Source organism: Gallus gallus, chromosome 4 (genome assembly GCF_016699485.2).
Source record: "Gallus gallus isolate bGalGal1 chromosome 4, bGalGal1.mat.broiler.GRCg7b, whole genome shotgun sequence".
Classification (NCBI taxonomy): Eukaryota; Metazoa; Chordata; class Aves; order Galliformes; family Phasianidae; genus Gallus; species Gallus gallus.
In genome coordinates, this window is record NC_052535.1 from 84,401,707 (window position 1) to 84,419,006 (window position 17,300).

A 17,300-nucleotide genomic window follows, 5' to 3' on the forward strand; every position below is an offset into this window, starting at 1 on the left:
TCTGTGAAAGTACTTAAGCAACATTCCTCACAATTTCAAAGGAAGACTCTGTGCAAGACTTTCCTCATGGTTCATTGTAAACTTTTGAACTTAATTTCCTTTGCTGATCAGCAACAGTAGCATTTGTTAACCATGTAGGCATGGCACAAAGCCCTTATTTTTCCTATGGGTATTTTAAAAAGGTGCTAAGGAAAATGATTTTAAATAAATATTTAACATTATTTCTTAATTAGATCCCTGCAGGAAACATAATTTTTCATAGGCAATTCAAATAATTGTAGTGAGTATGTGTAAGTATTACATATGTGAGCAGTGTTGCAGAGGACGTATGATTTAACTGCAATAATGAGATTTTTATTTGGGGATTTTTTACTCTGAAGACAGCTAAGAAAAATCTCGGTGCTTCCCAAAACCACTCTTTCCAAAGAAACCACGATGTTACAGAGCCCTTTCATCATCCAGCATACGGCACTGTAGAACACAAAAATATACACTGTACTACTTTAAATTAATTCATATTTGCAGGAGACAGTCTGTGTGAGTATGTGCAATTATGAAGTGCAACTTTTTTTTCCTCTTGACTTTTTTAGCTGCCTCACCCTTTTTATTTGAACACATACATATGGTGTGTGAGAGTGAGCAAGCTCTCTGTAAATGTTTGGAAGGAGCATCTGTCAGACAATAAAACTTGCAAGAAAACATGCTTCTCATTTAAAGTGTATTTGATAGAGCTTTTCCAGTGTTGGAATCAGTTCATTTGTATAGCTTAGAGGCATTAATAAGAACAGAGAACTGTAAAGTCACCAGAAAATCCAAACTGTTAGTAGGAATCCAAGGTATTTTTTAAAAGCATTTCGTCTATTCGGCATCACAGTCTTCTGGTAGGAACCTGAAGCAGTTGACATAGAGGCAGTCCTCTGGCAGTCCGTCCAAAAAGATTGCAAGCAAGAAGATGACATGTTTTCTGCAAACCTGGAAAGTCTAAAGATTACAATAATTGTTGGACCAAAGGGACCCTCTTCAGGCATAAATACCAACACTCCTACTGTCTTCTCTTGCAGACCAACTCAGCTGCCAGCAAAAGCAGGTGCTCTCCCTTTACCAGTGCTCCAGAGGAAATATTTAGTGAGTATTCACAGCTCTTTTTACCAATTAATATATTACTAGTGTTTTACTTCTGTTTGTGTAGTTTTCTCAAAAGAAAAAAAGCATTTAAATGTAAGGTTTTAAGGCTGTTACTTTAAACAATTGCTGGAGTTCAACAGTCTGATGCAATTATCATATCAATTTAAAAACAAAATTTGCACAGCCTTTGACAGCAACTTTTAAGAAATTACTGTTTTTTTAACAACTCTGTAGCTTTAACAGTCTGAAGCAATCTCAATGTATTTCTTATGCACCAGTACCAGAAAGTACTTTATATATATTTTAAATGCATTTGATTTTAAATGTTATGCCATAAAATACTCTTTGTTGGACACAAATTTAAAATAAATCATGTCTTTTGGCAAAGTAACCTGCAATTTAATCTTTAGAAGAATAAATATACCACTAATGTTTTCCACAGAAACAGTTGCTACTCTAATTAATTCAAGATGTGACTCTAATAAGATTTCAAAAGAAAATCAGAAACAGATTTTTCTCAGAGGTAGTGCTGTGAACAAGGTTAGGATATTTTTATTTTCATTAGAAACACTTGTCCTAGGTACAGTTACAGATTTGTAGCATATAGCCTGGAAATATCAAATCTGAAAATATTAGAACGCTTCTAGAAGCGTAACAATTTTGGTGCTTGGGATATGAGTTTTCTTTCTGTTAAAACATATGCTTTGTTACATTTTATTAGGTAACTCTTAATTCCTTTCAGAGCTGAGAGTGACTAATGTGTCTGCATTTTTTTTTTTTTTGCTCTGCGTGTGGAAGGGAATGGAAAACCTGATGTTTGTCTACTGCTCCTGCAAAGTTATCTGGACGCTGCTTGTAACAATTCTAGGCTATGCCAGCAGCTTGCCTCTGGGTGATGACTCTATTTGCACAGCAGAGGAACTTGCAAAGTACAGTATAATCTTCACAGGGAAATGGAGTCAGACTGCCTTCCCCAAACAGTATCCGCTTTATAGGCCCCCAGCACAGTGGTCATCAATGCTAGGTAAGTGAAAAATGCAGTTTTAAGACCAGATAAATCTCTTGATCACTGTGATCTTTTTTTCCCCCCCTCAATAGTAGGTTTTAATATAACTAATGTAAAAAGAAGGAAAATAACTGAAGTTAGAATAAAATGCAGAAATGGAAGTATTCACAATGCTTTCAAAAATCTACAACTGTTTTCAATTGACTTCTCTTTTCAATTGGCTACAGCTGAAATAAACAGTGATAAGTCAAATGTCTTAGTGTTCGCTCATGGTTAGACACAATTTTTTTTTAACCTTAGAAATAGAAGAGAGCATCTGAAGAAATATGGACAATCTAAACCAGACTTTTCTGTCATGCAATGTATTCACTTAAATAGGTGTTACTCATAGTTCTGACTACAGCATGTGGAAAAAAAATGAATATGCCAGCAATGGTGTACGTGATTTTGCTGAAAAGGGTGAGGCATGGGTATTAATGAAAGAAATAGAAGAAGCTGGAGAGAAAATTCAGAGTGTGCATGGAATCTTCTCTGCTCCTGCCATTTCCAGTGGCACAGGACAAACCTCCACTGAATTACAAGTGCATTCAAGACATCCATTAGTAAGTAAATGTACATGCTAACCTTTAAAGTTTTGGGGTTGGTTTTTTTTTTTTTTTTTTTTTCCATGTCACTAGCACACAAAGTGAAATATTTGAGCTCTCATTGGTAGAAATATGATAATGAAAAATGTTACTTAAAAAAAAACACATGTCAAATTTCGATGAGCTCTTAGCAGGTTCTATAAAGCAGAAGCATATAGAAGCCCATTTATTTCACGAGTTAAGCTACAGTTACAATAACTAGTACTGGAGAATTTCAAAATAAGTATTGCCATAAGTAATGCTGGGTTGTTTTATTTCATTAGGTTTCATTTGTTGTACGAATTGTGCCAAGTCCTGACTGGTTTGTGGGTATTGACAGCCTAAACCTCTGTGAAGGGGACCACTGGATGGAAGAAATATCAGTAGATCTATATCCATATGATGCTGGAACCGACAGTGGCTTCACATTTTCCTCCCCAAACTTTGCCACTATTCCACAAGACACAGTTACAGAGGTAGGTGTACGTAAGTAAATTAGCACTCTGTATCTCTGTATTTTGAGTCGTCCACTTCAAAGCTAACTATCCTGTAACTACACAAGAGATTCTCACATGAAATTGATTTCAGTATTTGAGAGTACTGATGCTCACTCTACCTGGATTTATTAATAGCTTTTGTTCATTTCCTGTATCATTCTAATTTGTTGGGTAAATGCAGACGCATCATGAAAACTGGCTTACATTTAAAGTTATGTATGTAGAATATCATAGAATCATAGAATGGCTTATGTCAGAGGGGACCTATTCCAACAATATAATTATTCCAAGATGTTTTTTAACAATTCTTTAAAAAACTAGGGAAATGAAAATATTTCCCAGAATTTTGGCATGGCTAAATTTGTATCCAAACAGGAAAAGTCTAGGAACAGGAAATTGTACGTACTGATGGAGAGAGGAGTTTTCCCTAGAACACATTTCTGACACCTGAATCTGTTATGTTTGAGGGAAAGGAGCTAGTGGAAAGCAGAACACATCTTTGTTCCTACTGCAGTGACTCTACTTCCAGTCTTCTTTGCTTGCTCTTTGCTTTTGTCATTTTTGCATGTGGGAAACAGAGCATCTTCATTTAAAAGTTTTGAATAGTTGAAGCACTCTGTCCCTATTTTTGTTAAGGTCAGTTCCTCTAGAGCCAAATGCTGTGCTAATGAGCAGTGAGACAAATAACAGAGAAGCTGGAAAACAATCCATCTGGCCTCCTATACACATATGACATCTGCTACAGCATACCTAATACTATTATTTAATACTTTTGTATTTTGTCTTGTAATAACATCCAAGGTATGTCAACAAACCATTCCAAACATTACTCTGTTTTCAGTTCCTCCCACCCCAAACATCCGTCCAAAAGTTGGCACAATTTGTTGTGCCCAATTCAGAAGTATTTTGCACAAACCATATGGGATTATCAAAAGTAGTTTTGTGAGCTGGAGTTTACAGATTATTTTTTTTTCTTAGTTGCCTAAAGGAATCAACACGATGCATCAACATGATTTTCCAGTTGTTTGCTACTAGAATGATGCATTTCTTCAGGGTTCTCTTTTTATTTCACAGATCACTTGTTCCTCTCCAAGCCACCCAGCAAACTCATTTTATTATCCCAAACTCAAAATTTTGCCACCTATTGCTCAAGTAACGATGGTGAAATTGAAGAAAAACCAGCTGGGTTTTCCTATACCTCATCTTAACCAGCCAGCTAAAAGCAATGAAATACTTGACACATTCTCAGGTAAGTGATTGGCACTGTGGTATTCTCAATTCTGTAATTTCTGTTCATTCAAAAAATATGTGGAACTCTGGTAGGTGATGTAGATGAAATAGGTGATTAAGTAGAATATTCTCCTATCTGCATTGCAATAGTTTCCAGACCCACACATGGGAAATAAAACAAGCCAATTGACATAACAGAGAATCTGAAAAAATAAGACATGGATTTCATACTTGAGCTACGGTTCAAAGGCTCGAGTTGTACCACAGTGAGGCTTGCTCAAGCCTTGGGTCGGTGATCACCATAGGTCAGTGGATTTTATGACAAATAAAATGTATTGATCAGAATTAAAACTCCACAGATTCTTTGCAACTTGTAAGTAAGTACTCCTGCTTAAGTTCTTACGTGATGATGCAACAGAAGAAATAGTACATACTATATGCATTCCTGGACATATTTGTGATATTTGCTCAGCGTGAAAGATAGCAGTTGGTGTCTATGTAGGTATTCCCTTTATACTCTTCTAGTAACTTTTTATAAAGTGTAAAAGAAATGGTTATGAATAAGGCTGACATCCCAAATTCTATTTGAGAGACAGCTATGGGCTTAAATCTCCAATGTACTCCTTATATAAATCATGTTCCAAGAAGATCTTCTCCAGAATAAGTCTGAAGATTAATGCCTCTAGCTTTGTCCTAAAGACACCTCATGACTGCTAAAATAAAGTTCATTTTCTACGCAGTTAACAGTGCACAATTTATACTTGTGTAAGTGCATTTCTTTATGCAGTTTGAGTAAGTGTTTTTCTATTAGTAAACAAGACAATTTTGAAATGAGTGCTATGAATCTTACCTCTTTCCTGCAACATATGAAAGGAACGTTTGTCCCTCTTTGGCATATAAATGTAATACAACTCATGCAAGGTACAGTATTTCAGGAATCATTTTAAATCACGTATCTCTACTTTACAGCATATTAACCAGTAAATCAGTCTATTCAAAATATATATTTAAGAAGCAAAAGGACAGATTTAATTATCAGAGATCAAACTGTGTTGTTCATTCCTGTTGGAAGCATGAGAATCGATTATTGCAGCAGAAGTAGTGAGTTCCATTGTAAAGCCAGAAATTTATACCAGAGGTCACATATTCAGTACAGCATTTAAGCCTGGTCTTGTGCACAGCTATTTTATGCTCAAATGCTGTAATACAAAGATTTGATGCAATTTCCTGTGACCAGCAGTGTTTTTTATTTAACCTCTTAAGGAATAAGCACCTTTTCTTTTTCTGGCATATTTTCAATGGAAGTTTACATTAGGAAAAGTATATTTGAATTTCTGATGTCTTTAGTTGCAGTAAATTAAAACTACATTGAAAACACTTTTAGTATCAGAAAGCTTCTAGTTACGGAATAACTTCTATTGGTAAAGGGAACTCTAGAATATGTACCAAAAAAGGTTTCATTAAAAAATGAAACTTCCTTTGCTCCTCAAGCAAGACTTAAATGAACAGGAGTTAAACGGACTCTGATCTAACTACAGGAACAACACGTCCCTTGAAAGAAATAGAAATGTACATACATAAACCAGATAAAAGCTTTAATTCCAGTGTTTTTACTAAGCAATTCAATGAAAAATAAGTTATAAAATTGACACTGTGTGTTTTAAGTGTAATCACTTAAAACATAGTCCTTTGGGATGGATATGCTACATTTTCAATTCAGTAAAAAATCTGCTGCACTACTGCTGTAGTACCTCTGACAGTCTCTTGACTGCAATAAAAATAATAGCAATGTCCTTGAATTTAGGAGCTGAAAACAGACATTTTTATTTATAAGACAACATATGGATTTCATTAACATCACGTGTACTTTTGTATAAGAAAGGATGCTACTTGATCATCATTCCTTAATGCTTTGCCAACTATGCATTTGCCTTCAGCAGAAAATTTTGCAGTTACCTTTTTATTGTGTATTTTGCAGAAACACCACTGGACTGTGAAGTTTCACAATGGTCTTCCTGGGGTCTCTGCAGAGGTCCTTGCAGAAAAATGGGGACCAAGATCAGAACTCGTTTTGTAGTTCTTCACCCTGCTAATGACGGAACGCCTTGTCCAAGTCTGGAAGAAGAAACAGAATGTGAACCAGATAATTGTGTCTGAAATAAAGAAAAGATAATAATTTAGATAATTTAAAAGTAAGATAAGTGTAACTAAATCTAAACTACATGTCATTCAGTGTTCCTTATAATTCAGGTATGCCACACTATTTTGCTGAAAAAATATATTAGACTGGTTTTGAAAGTTGCTGTTTAGTATCAAGACTTTGGGGTGTTGCATTCTTAAGGTTTAGTATGACAACAGTACTCCGTAATTTACAGATTAGAAAACCCAAATAAATCTCTGTTATACACTCTAAGTTCTTGGAGTACCCTCTAGTGGCAGAAAAGAAGACATTTGGAAAGATTTTGCTTCACAAGTGAAAACCATTCAACCAAAAAATCTTAACTAATAACATTCTTAAATATTGTAATTTGTTGATTTGCAACTATTTATACCTAGACATTAATTTTTTTCTCTAAATTATGTATATTATAATTTATTGGCTATTTTGTTGTCTTTCTAAACATGTTTTACTCGCCTTTCGTCAGAAACTCCTTCTATAAATCAGAGTGACCAGATGTTTGCAGCATGCTTAAGACAATAACATGACTGAGTAAACTTGCCTTGAAACTTATGAATACACAAAAATGTGTTTTTTTCCCCCTCGAAAGTGAGAAGAATATCTACCACGAGGATACCCAGCTAACAAAATTACTAGAAACAAAACAGAAGTTTGGATTGTAGTAGAAAAACTCTGAACTTAACTTTAAAAGGTTAACTGAGATCTGAGACCTGACTGATGGTTGGTGGGTGCCCCTAATGAGGCAACTGTCTGAAAAATAGTTGCTAAGACATTAACGCTGTTGGCTGTAACATAAATTATATCATTCTCTCTGTGTACGCAGTAAATGTGTTTCTTTAAATGTGTTTGTTTATATTTGTGTCATCCTAAACTTTGCAAAGAAGAAACTTAGTGAGGTTTTAATATTATCTAAGATGGAGGTATACACACATCTAACAAAACATGGTACGTCAGAAACCACTCCTGATGGCAGGCTTTAATGCTCATAAAACTATTTATGATAAAATTAAGGTAATCTGTATCTCATAAAGAATTGTGACAACCAACGAAGGAATGAATTTTGAAATGAGACTGTTCAATAGGAGGTGCTTACAGTCAACTCACAAAACTTTTACAGCACACTGCAATTCTACAAACATGCAGCTAAAGTATCAAACAGGAGACAGTCGGCTGCATGGGTTCATTTTGGAATATTTCAACTACAGGAGCGCGTTGTATTCTCTGTGGAGTAGAAACATGTAAAAGGTTCTCTATATTTTTTACAGGAGATAAATCTTGCAAAGACCCAAAGGAATTTGAAATGCTATCAGGCTAATCTAAGTTTGTCCTGAAGTGCTGCTGAATACACAGTTGTTAGAGCTAAAAATAGGAATTTCTACCTCTCACATTCTTCAGGTTCCCACGTGCACATTTGTCAAAATTATGTCACTATTTTTTTATTATACCTACTTTTCTTCATGGTCCCCTGTGTCCATTCCCTAATAGAAAGAATGTTAACAAAATATAATTTACATATTTTGTGTCTAGTTAATTTCTCCTTCTTTTCCAGTTTTCTATCTTCTTTATATATTAATTTTTCCTTATTCAGTGTTTTCTGTTAAACTTATTTACCGCACAGTTAAACAATTATCTCCATGTAAGAATACAGAAGCATATACTGAAATACGCTCTGAGGACAGAAACTAAATTCAAACTGACATAGCAGCTGCTTGTAGACTAAACTCCCACAACATTTTGCTGAAGTGCAAGGTATTCTTGGTAGAATTTTTCTAGAAGTTCTCTGAACACTGAAGTTTTGGTTCTTTGCATGTCCAGCAACAAATACATAAGACCAGCAGAAAATATCTGCATCTGTAGTTGTCTGTGTGAATGGAGGATCTCAGCCCTATAGGGTGCGATGCAATACTGGAGCAGTCTCAGCGTTTACTCAAACTCCTGACGCCAAAAGTTTTCTGGGGAGAAGATAGAGTGGAAAAGGAAGTAAATATGCAAAAAGACAACACATTTCAGTGAGCTCCTGTTAGAAATACCAGGGACAGGGACATTTCTTGACAGGGCTGGATACAGTAAATTCTACTGAAGAATATTCTCGTGATAGAACACATTTTTCATAACTTATTTTTATTAAACTGATTAGTGGGGTATGTGAACCCTATGTGAGATTGCTTCGTTACTTTTACTTTGAGCACAGCTTTAGATTTATCTTAGCAGTTCTGAGACAGCAAAGAAACATAGAGAAGCTCTTCCTTGCTTTTCCCTTATGTGCAGTGTTACTGATGGCTGGCAGCCAAGATAATATGGTCCTAAATACATAAGATTTAGGGAAGGAAATAGGTAAATTAATTTCTGGGTTAAACTAATCTCAGAAAACACTTTGGGAATAAACTTAGAATGGATTTCAAAAGACAGGTTTTTTAAGCAAGAATGTTATGTAGGAAAAATCAGGTTTGCTGTCTGGGCAGACATTTTTGCAGCAACAGAAGACGTGAATAAAGGTAAGTGTAGCAGCAAAAAAGTCACCACTGACTTAAACTGTGGTTCTACAAAACGCACAGACACCAAATTCAGTACCCATAGAGCATGACTGAGGACAGCTTGTCCACTACCCTAAGGAATTCAAGGACATTTGGTTGTGAACATACGGAAACTCTTTGTGTTTTCTGATGAGTAGCAATGCCATCTGAAGCTGTCTACATTTATGCTTTTTTATTTTTTTTTGTTGGGATGTTGCTTTTTCTGCAGACATCCAGAGCCTTGGTGGTTACTGACTAGGAAAAGGTTCATTTGTAGATAAGTGAGGATACAAGAGGGACTGATGTGATTGGTCGACTGAACTTGAAAAGATCTCCCACATACTGTAGTGTAAATGCTGGCTGTGGAAGCCTTAGGTGGAATATACATTTAGTTCTACCGGACAGTCCAAAAGAACTGGGATGGCTCCTTGGGGTGTGTGTGTGTCCTCTGTTAAAGACCATTATGGGGATGGATGGTCTTGGCTTCACTGAAAAACAGCTCCAATGTTCTAGACATACTGCAGAAGTGAAGCACAATCACAGATACTAGTGTGTTCCTCACTTCTAGAATAGGAGGGAAGGTGTATGCCAGCCTTTCTCATCACAGTGAGGACTGTTGCCGGCATAGCAAAATGGCTGTGAACAAAAGATATGAGAACACTTTCTCATATTGTAAAAAATCAGTTCAGGGTACTGCCAGTACCAGGTAATTGATTGGAGTACTATGGGAACATTAAACCTGATCCAACCTAATAAAATAACTCAGCCTATTCCATGACAATATCTAATGCACTCAGAAAATAAATATAAATCTTGAAATCAGCTGAATCCTGTTTAATAGGATATGATGTGTGAAAGAAATTTTGTCCATGATAATTTACAGATACTCTAAATGGCTGAAATATAGCTCTTCGTATGCTGCACAGCACCGGTTCACCTGGAGACTGATTTACCCTTGTTTGATTGAAGTCCAGCAGCCCTACTACAATAGCATATGCTAGCTAGAAGTATAGAAGTGCCTATCCTAACTGTATTTGGATAGAGTTAAGGATCAAATTATGTCCCCTTGTACATCCCGCTTTTGTTCTGGAACTGGAACATGTTTTTTCAGAGATCTCAAGTCAATAAAAAGCTTAAAAGGGTGCTTGCTTAAGTGGTTCACAATCTGAAGCCAAACGTGTTCCTCTAGCAGATGCAGAAAGGCATGAGAATTTATTCAGGTGCATGTCAGTCAAGAACTGCCTGTTCTGGAGAGTCCAGTTATGCAAATTCAAAGCAATCTGTTCTAGACCCATCAGAACAGAATGTCCATCAGAAATTTGTTCTCATGCATAAATGTTAAAGTAGTAATGAAGACCTAACTTCACCCTCGAGCCTTTTCAGGATTTGATGGCCATGAGATGTGATTTGTATAGTGAAGTGCATCAGGAGCACAGGGATCTTCTGAATGGGAAACTGAATTCAAAATTGGGTCCACCCTACTGGAAATTACCCCAAAGGTGGGTACTCTGTGCTGTGAAACGATCACATATTCCCTCACTTTGAGTAGTAACTGAGTTTGTCATCGGCTATATAGATTGTTTAGTTTGAAATGGTACAAAGGGTAATAATAAAAATCTCAATTGTTATTTGATTCATTACTTGATTATTTGATTCTTCAGAGAATTTATTACTCAGTATCAAAGAAAAAACTGTTATGTAAATAATCTTTTTTAGATAAAGTGTTAATTCAATATTTTTTTCCATTATACCATAATTATTATTGTTTCAAATTCATTTTTTTTGTTCAGATTCTTTACTTTCTCCATATTTCTTTCAGCCTTTTTATGTAGTCCCTATGATTTATGTACAGATATATGCATCCAGCGATTCAGGTTACAAATTACAAGACTTCTAAATAAAAGAGGAGTGAAATTTTATAACACTGTACACTGTACAGTATTTATCACTGTAGAAGAATCAGAAATATAAGTTAATAAGTTCAATTTACATTGAGCAGTTTATAGAAAGATAGCCAATTCAGTTGCTAATAGAGAGCCAGTCTCAAGTACTTGAGAGATGCTTCCAAGTTTCATACAATTCTATGTGTATAAAATAAAACGTAAATCTAGATGCTGGGAAATAATAAAGATTTTACAAGTTTTCTTGTTATCTCATCCTACAGAACACACTGCAGTTATTTATAAATGTGTAGCCACCAGCTGCATTTTCTCACAGTTTTTTTTCTCTCTTTCAAACACACACACTGATAAGCAGCAAATGAGGAAAAACCACAGGACTACATACTTCTGTAGTTATCTTCAAAAGCAGTACAACTGCGATACATAAAAATAATGAAAAGCCAATTAATTGGATTTCTTATGAGCTTTTGGGTTTCGTTTTCACTTGCTTTGTATTTTCATAGTGGAGAAAGAGAAGAGAAATGTGTAATTGAAGATGTTCCCAGTGACACGTTGGTAACCGGTAGGTACTTGTCTTCGCTATATGATGATCTAACCTATGCAGTAATAAAATTAGTTTGTAATTTAACAGACAGACTTGTGACTGATGAATATTGTAAAACTGCAGTGATAAGAAAGAGGGCACACTACAAGTCCCTACAACAGTGACTAGCCACCATATCCTCATATATTTGGGGTATAGATTACATAAAGAAAGTTTTCCAGAGAGCTTAAGTGACCCACCATAGAAAAAAGTCTTCAAATTCTACAGCTGTGGAATTGCTGTTCCACAACACGTACTTCTCTATATGTTATGACCCATTCATATCAGAACTCTTAAATTAACAGTGTTTCAGAAAAAAACAATTCAAGGTGTACTGAAGTTTCATTCAACCTGGGATATCACAAATATATTAAATTCATGTACAGCATGTGTGAGATTGAAAGGTGATAGTCAAAATAAATATATATAATAATTTTTGCGAATAATGTGCTAAATATGAAAGACAATTAAAAAAAAAAGAGGGGTTGGATACAGTATACTTTCTCTTCTGGTGGTCTCAGCATGTCCTCTGGATGCTGATCTTGCCAGAGCGCTAGAGGTAATAAAAAAGTATTACTTATTAATCAATCTTTTTTGTAGTATTCCAAGATTTCCTAGTGTAGTAAAAATTCATTGCACTTCACGCTGCTCCTGAGCAGTTTCATTTGTAAGTACATGAAATACATATATTATTTTATTGCTAATCATTTGTCTTTATATTGTTGCTGAAAAAAAGCAATAAGGATGTTTAATGTTAAGCTATGTTTTATTTAACAGATTTTTATCTGTGTTTTTATTCAGGGAATTACAAAGTACAGAAGTGGGATATGCATAAACAAGGCTTTCTGGACTCTGCTCCTGGTTTAGGAATGTTTGTGACTGTTACAACTCCTACTACTGAGGTAAATATTCTTTATGAATGTTTCTGTGTGATTCATGTATTGACTTCTGACACTGGCAGACAAAGCTATGAAAAATATGGATGTTTTGGGGAAAAAGTAAATCCATAATCCATCAGCCAGCTCAGTATTTTGATGTTGAAATGAATAAGCACCTCGTGGTTGCTATCAGAATAAATAGAAATGGCATGTTTGAAAAAACATACAGAATCTTTGGTAGTTTTGTGGACAATTTTTGCATGTCTACCAGAATTGCAAAACTATGTCATAAAGACTAGTAAGCTGCAACTGAGAAAACAGGCTAGATTATAAAATAATGAAAATTCACTAATGAAGCAAAATGGTTCAGAAAGTATTTGAGCAGCAGACAGGAAGGCTAATAATAAAACAAACTATAAAAGACTAGATTACTATGAGGCTGCACAAATCCATCATGCATAGCAACTGCTTGTGTTGCCATGAGCTCCCGAGCTTTTTCAACAAAGGGCAACTTTATGCCTAAACAAAGTCTTAGTTTTCAAACTTGAAATGCTTTGGAGACCATTGGGTTTTGTACCTTACTGATATTTATAGCATGTCAGTGTTTACTGTGAGATTAAATTCTTTATTTTTCTCTCAGATAAATTCAATGTTTTCAGGAGGTTTAATTGAGTAATTTTTACGTTCATTTCAGAATGCTGTTTTTTATCATTTTATTAATATCTATATTGTACATATCCAACATATATTGTATCTAACTTACAGGTAATTTTGTCAAAACTTTATGGGCCAACAGCAACATTTTCATTTACATCCTATCTGTCTGGGGAGCATGTTATCTGTTTACAGTCAAACTCCACAAGACTTGTGGCATTTGCAGGAAGTAAACTGGTAGGTGTATTTCTTAAATATTCATTGTAAAAGTATTGATTGTATACAAACTGCGGGGTTTACAAAATGAATGAGAAGTTTAATTTCTAGTAGAAAATTCAACATTTCCTTGTGATTAAAGATGAAATAGTTATAATTATGAATATGAAAAGATAAAAGGACTATTCTGATACCTAATCCAAGATTAAAGAAGTAAGACTAATATCTATAGATTGATTTAATGTTTACGCAGTGAATGTGGAAAGATTCTGATCAATAACAACAATTTAGATTCAGGAAGATATGAGACTAACTAGCACAAACACTGTCACAAAACTACTTATCTTAATGCCATTTCATGGCTTCACTATCTTAGATTGAATTATTTCAGAAAACATTTAAAAACTAATTTGGGCAGAGAATGGAAAGTACTTTTATAATGGTTAAAGCAGTACTAGTATATAACAGTGTTTAACTAATTAGGGAAGATTTAAAATTTGCATAGTTAATTTTAAAATGAAATTAAGAAACACTTTACATATTCCATCTGATTCTTACTTGAGGAAGGATTTCCATAAGCATTTAGAACTACTTTTCTGTAATGAGCTGAAGGGGAAATTGTCTGCTGTTTCTAAGGAATTATGAAATAAGGAAGACACAGTAATGGGAATTTTTTTTGTTGTTGTTCTCAGCGTATCCATTTGGACATTAGAATTGGAGAACATTTTCTGGATGAAGCTGTTGTTCAAGCCAAAGACAAAGTGAATGAAGTTAATGTTAGAGTAGAACATCTTCTTGAGCAAATTCATCACATATCCAAAGAACAAAACTACGAAAGAGTATGTATGTTCTTTAATAGAAATATGAAAGAATACTGTGTAATGGTTTATTAATTATTAAGTAACGTGAGGTTTATTATTTAATTGCGGCATTATGATTTGCTAAGCCATAAAAAAAAAAAAACAAAATTTAACCAAAATATCCCACATTACCTTACAAAATATTTCTAAACTGTGAAGGAAAACAATATAAAGACTAATTAATCACTATGAATTCATGGTTATAACAACAGGTGTTATTTTAAAGAAGGAATTTCCAAACATAGTTTTCTTGGCCAGTGCCAATAATAGCAGTGAAGCAGGTGGCGGGTACCATTGCTGATGATGTTGCCAGATGTTGTTTCCATGCTGGTCTTTGTGTGTAAACTTTACTGCAATGGCTAAGGAAATGACTGAATGTGATTTATATATCCTCATTCCATTACAAATAAAGCTCTCCTTCAAACAAGACTGAACCCATTGTCTTAACTTTCCTACATGTATGCAGGCAATCAGATTGTGTTTACAATTTATCAACTAGTTCCCTAACAAAATAAATTTGGCTGCAAATAGTTTCTTGACTGCAGTGTGGAGTGACTGCAAACCTAAAGTCTTAAGCATGTACTTATGGGATATAACTATATGTCAGTGTATCAAAATAACAGTATGTATTTTAGCAACAAGGGAAACCTTGCATTTCTGCTTCAGAACAGAAGTGTGTTTGCTTCTTAGCTTTCATTTGTACATAGGACAACTTATGAATAAGAAGAAATGTTCATTTTCATCTATATGAAAAAAAAAACCCAACCAAACATGCAGAAGAGGGGTGTGTGTCTAGTTAATAGGGTAGTAGTACATAACATGCAAGGGCTGGTGTGTAATAATTATGGTTTTTCTTTTTTTCCTCAGGAACGTGAAGAAAAATTTCGGAAGACAAGTGAACAAACTAACAGCAATATTTTGTGGTGGGCTGTTGTACAAACATTAATCCTTGTCTCCATTGGAATCTGGCAGATTAAATCTCTCAGAGATTTCTTTATAGCTAAGAAGCTTGTTTAAGTCTTACAAAGATTCAAAATTTCTTTGCTACCTAATGCCTAAAATCAAAAGAAACCCTGTTATCTGTGGGAAAATACACTGTATAAAACTCTGAAGCTTGACTCATCTTCTACTAGAGTTCTTAATTTATCTCTAACTCTCTTTTCTCCATTAATATGTGTCTGACCTTCCCTTAAATTTTAATCCTTGAATCCCACCTTCTATCAATTTATTTTTCTCTACAGATGTGAAGCTAAATCTAGAAGAAAGACTAAATGACTGAGGCAGCATTCAAGTTCAAACGTCAGCATTCAAACTCAGGATTGTTAAATTTAAAAGAGAAATCTAAATAAGATATTTCCAAATACTTCAAAGATCTCGGTTAGTAATATCGTTCTTTACTGTCTTGAACAGATCAGTGTTTCAGCTCTGACTGACTTAGTAGGAAGACAAACAATTATATCTCTTGTGGTGAGAACATCTTGAACTGAACACAACAACAACTTTTCCTCAGGTATAATTGTGACTATTTTTCTTTGAAGTATTGAAGGACTTACACGACAATGGAACCTATTGTGATCAATTACAATGGCAGAAGGAAACCCATAAAATCTATTTGGAATTGCACTTCATTTCTGCTCCTAGATAAGCCCTAAACATTAGGCTATAGAGTTGAGATCTTACCTTTTCCACAGTTAGTTTAGCCTTTATGCTGAATGACAACATAGACTAAATTATAGGTTTCTTGGCAAACACTGAATTTCTGCCTATACAGTTTCTTTTAAGGTATATTTACACTAAATTCTGCAGTCTGATGCTGTATTGATGATTGTTTAATTATAATTATTCAGTAACTGTAACATGACTGTCTAATGAACTTAGCAGTACTACCATTTCACTTATGGCAGCCTGGTTGAATATATCTGAATGCCTCGATTTAGCTAGTTTCTGTACAACCACTTGAGTAACTACAGTATCATGCAGTCATGAGTCAAAAGCTATGGTTTTAAATTCAAATAATTAGCTTGACAAAGCAGCATTAGTGTAAGAACAGGAGGAGATAGCAAGATCCACCTCCCCACCTGGTTAACATGTAAGGAGACGATTTTTAAGAAGGCTTTCTGGAGAGCATTCTGAGAGAAGAGTGCTGCATTTTGTCTTCCTGCTCTTTTTTTTTTCAATTCCTTTTCTAGTCTAAAAGCTGCAAGCTGAAATACTTCTTGAGAAATTACTGTTCCAAAGGCAGTGCCTTCTTTCTTTCTCCTATATTCCTTCTCACCTTTTGTTTTCATTAGCAAGGCATGACCTTGTCCTTTAAGTAGGTTTACTTTCGCAGTATGAAAATGTATGTGAGAATCTCTATAGTTACAAATTAGAGACAAAAACAATGCTTTACAGACAAAATCAATTAAAATAAAATCTTATAATAAAATCTTTATAAAATCTTATAAAGCTACTCTCTGAGATGGGTCCTATATTTAAAACTTCCCATACCTCAGGAACTGTCACTTGAAATGACCAATATATGAATGTTATTAAATTCACTTCTATAGAGTGTTTCACTTCTATATTAATTTACAATATGTCTTGTAATAAAACGTTTGGTTTTGGGAAAGAAGAAACATGAGTTATACCTATATGGTATGTGAATTCGAAGGAGAAGGCTTAACAATAGGGTCAGGCTTTGGTTGATATTTAGTGTAAGGCTCCTAAAGGCACCCCAGTAATAAATACAAATCATCTAACTTAAAATGCAATTATGCTTTTAATCCAAGGGAAGCATCATGTCAGAACTCACAGAAGAGATGATTAAACTCTTCAGTAATATGTTTAACCACAAACCAGCACTGAGACTTCGAGTCTCAGCTAGAGAGTGCTTCATTCTTTCCTTAGAATTATTACTATTTCTTCTTCAGAGAAAAGTTTTTGGTGTCCTTCAAGATTCATAACCCCATGTACAAAGCAGAAGCTGAGCCACAGCTCTCTGGGGCAGTACCCTGAGGGCAGCAGACTTTTATGGCTCCTATGCAGCCTGTTGT

The 17,300-nt window shown here is 34.8% G+C and overlaps 2 protein-coding genes and 1 long non-coding RNA gene across 5 annotated transcripts in view; 2 read left to right on the forward strand and 1 right to left on the reverse strand.

Annotated features, from left to right (window-relative positions):
* Window positions 1-7,501, forward strand: part of SPON2 (spondin 2) — a 55,446-nt gene extending 47,945 nt beyond the window's left edge. For 2 of the 3 annotated variants that reach the window (XM_015285992.4, XM_040700314.2), the window contains 6 exons: window positions 1,062-1,125; window positions 1,924-2,149; window positions 2,510-2,733; window positions 3,039-3,230; window positions 4,326-4,500; window positions 6,460-7,501. In XM_015285992.4, coding sequence (XP_015141478.1) covers window positions 1,927-2,149; window positions 2,510-2,733; window positions 3,039-3,230; window positions 4,326-4,500; window positions 6,460-6,638 — 993 coding nt within the window. In that variant the 5' untranslated portion in view covers window positions 1,062-1,125; window positions 1,924-1,926 and the 3' untranslated portion in view covers window positions 6,639-7,501. Of the gene's footprint in view, window positions 1-870; window positions 1,126-1,923; window positions 2,150-2,509; window positions 2,734-3,038; window positions 3,231-4,325; window positions 4,501-6,459 lie in introns of those variants that run through there. The other variant, XM_004936233.5, reaches the window with a different exon arrangement.
* On the reverse strand, window positions 700-10,186 carry LOC121110769. Its single transcript, XR_005859942.2, has 2 exons — window positions 6,438-10,186; window positions 700-981 (listed from the first exon to the last, which is right to left on the reverse strand). It is a non-coding gene; the product is annotated as an uncharacterized LOC121110769 (long non-coding RNA).
* Window positions 10,187-11,411: 1,225 nt separating this feature from the next.
* On the forward strand, window positions 11,412-16,709 carry TMED11 (transmembrane emp24 protein transport domain containing 11). The gene is made up of 5 exons (NM_001308001.2): window positions 11,412-11,636; window positions 12,459-12,559; window positions 13,301-13,426; window positions 14,098-14,244; window positions 15,133-16,709. The coding sequence occupies exons 1-5, from the start codon at window positions 11,507-11,509 to the stop codon at window positions 15,280-15,282; spliced, it is 654 nt and encodes a 217-aa protein (NP_001294930.2). The 5' UTR covers window positions 11,412-11,506; the 3' UTR covers window positions 15,283-16,709.
* Window positions 16,710-17,300: the final 591 nt, after the last annotated feature.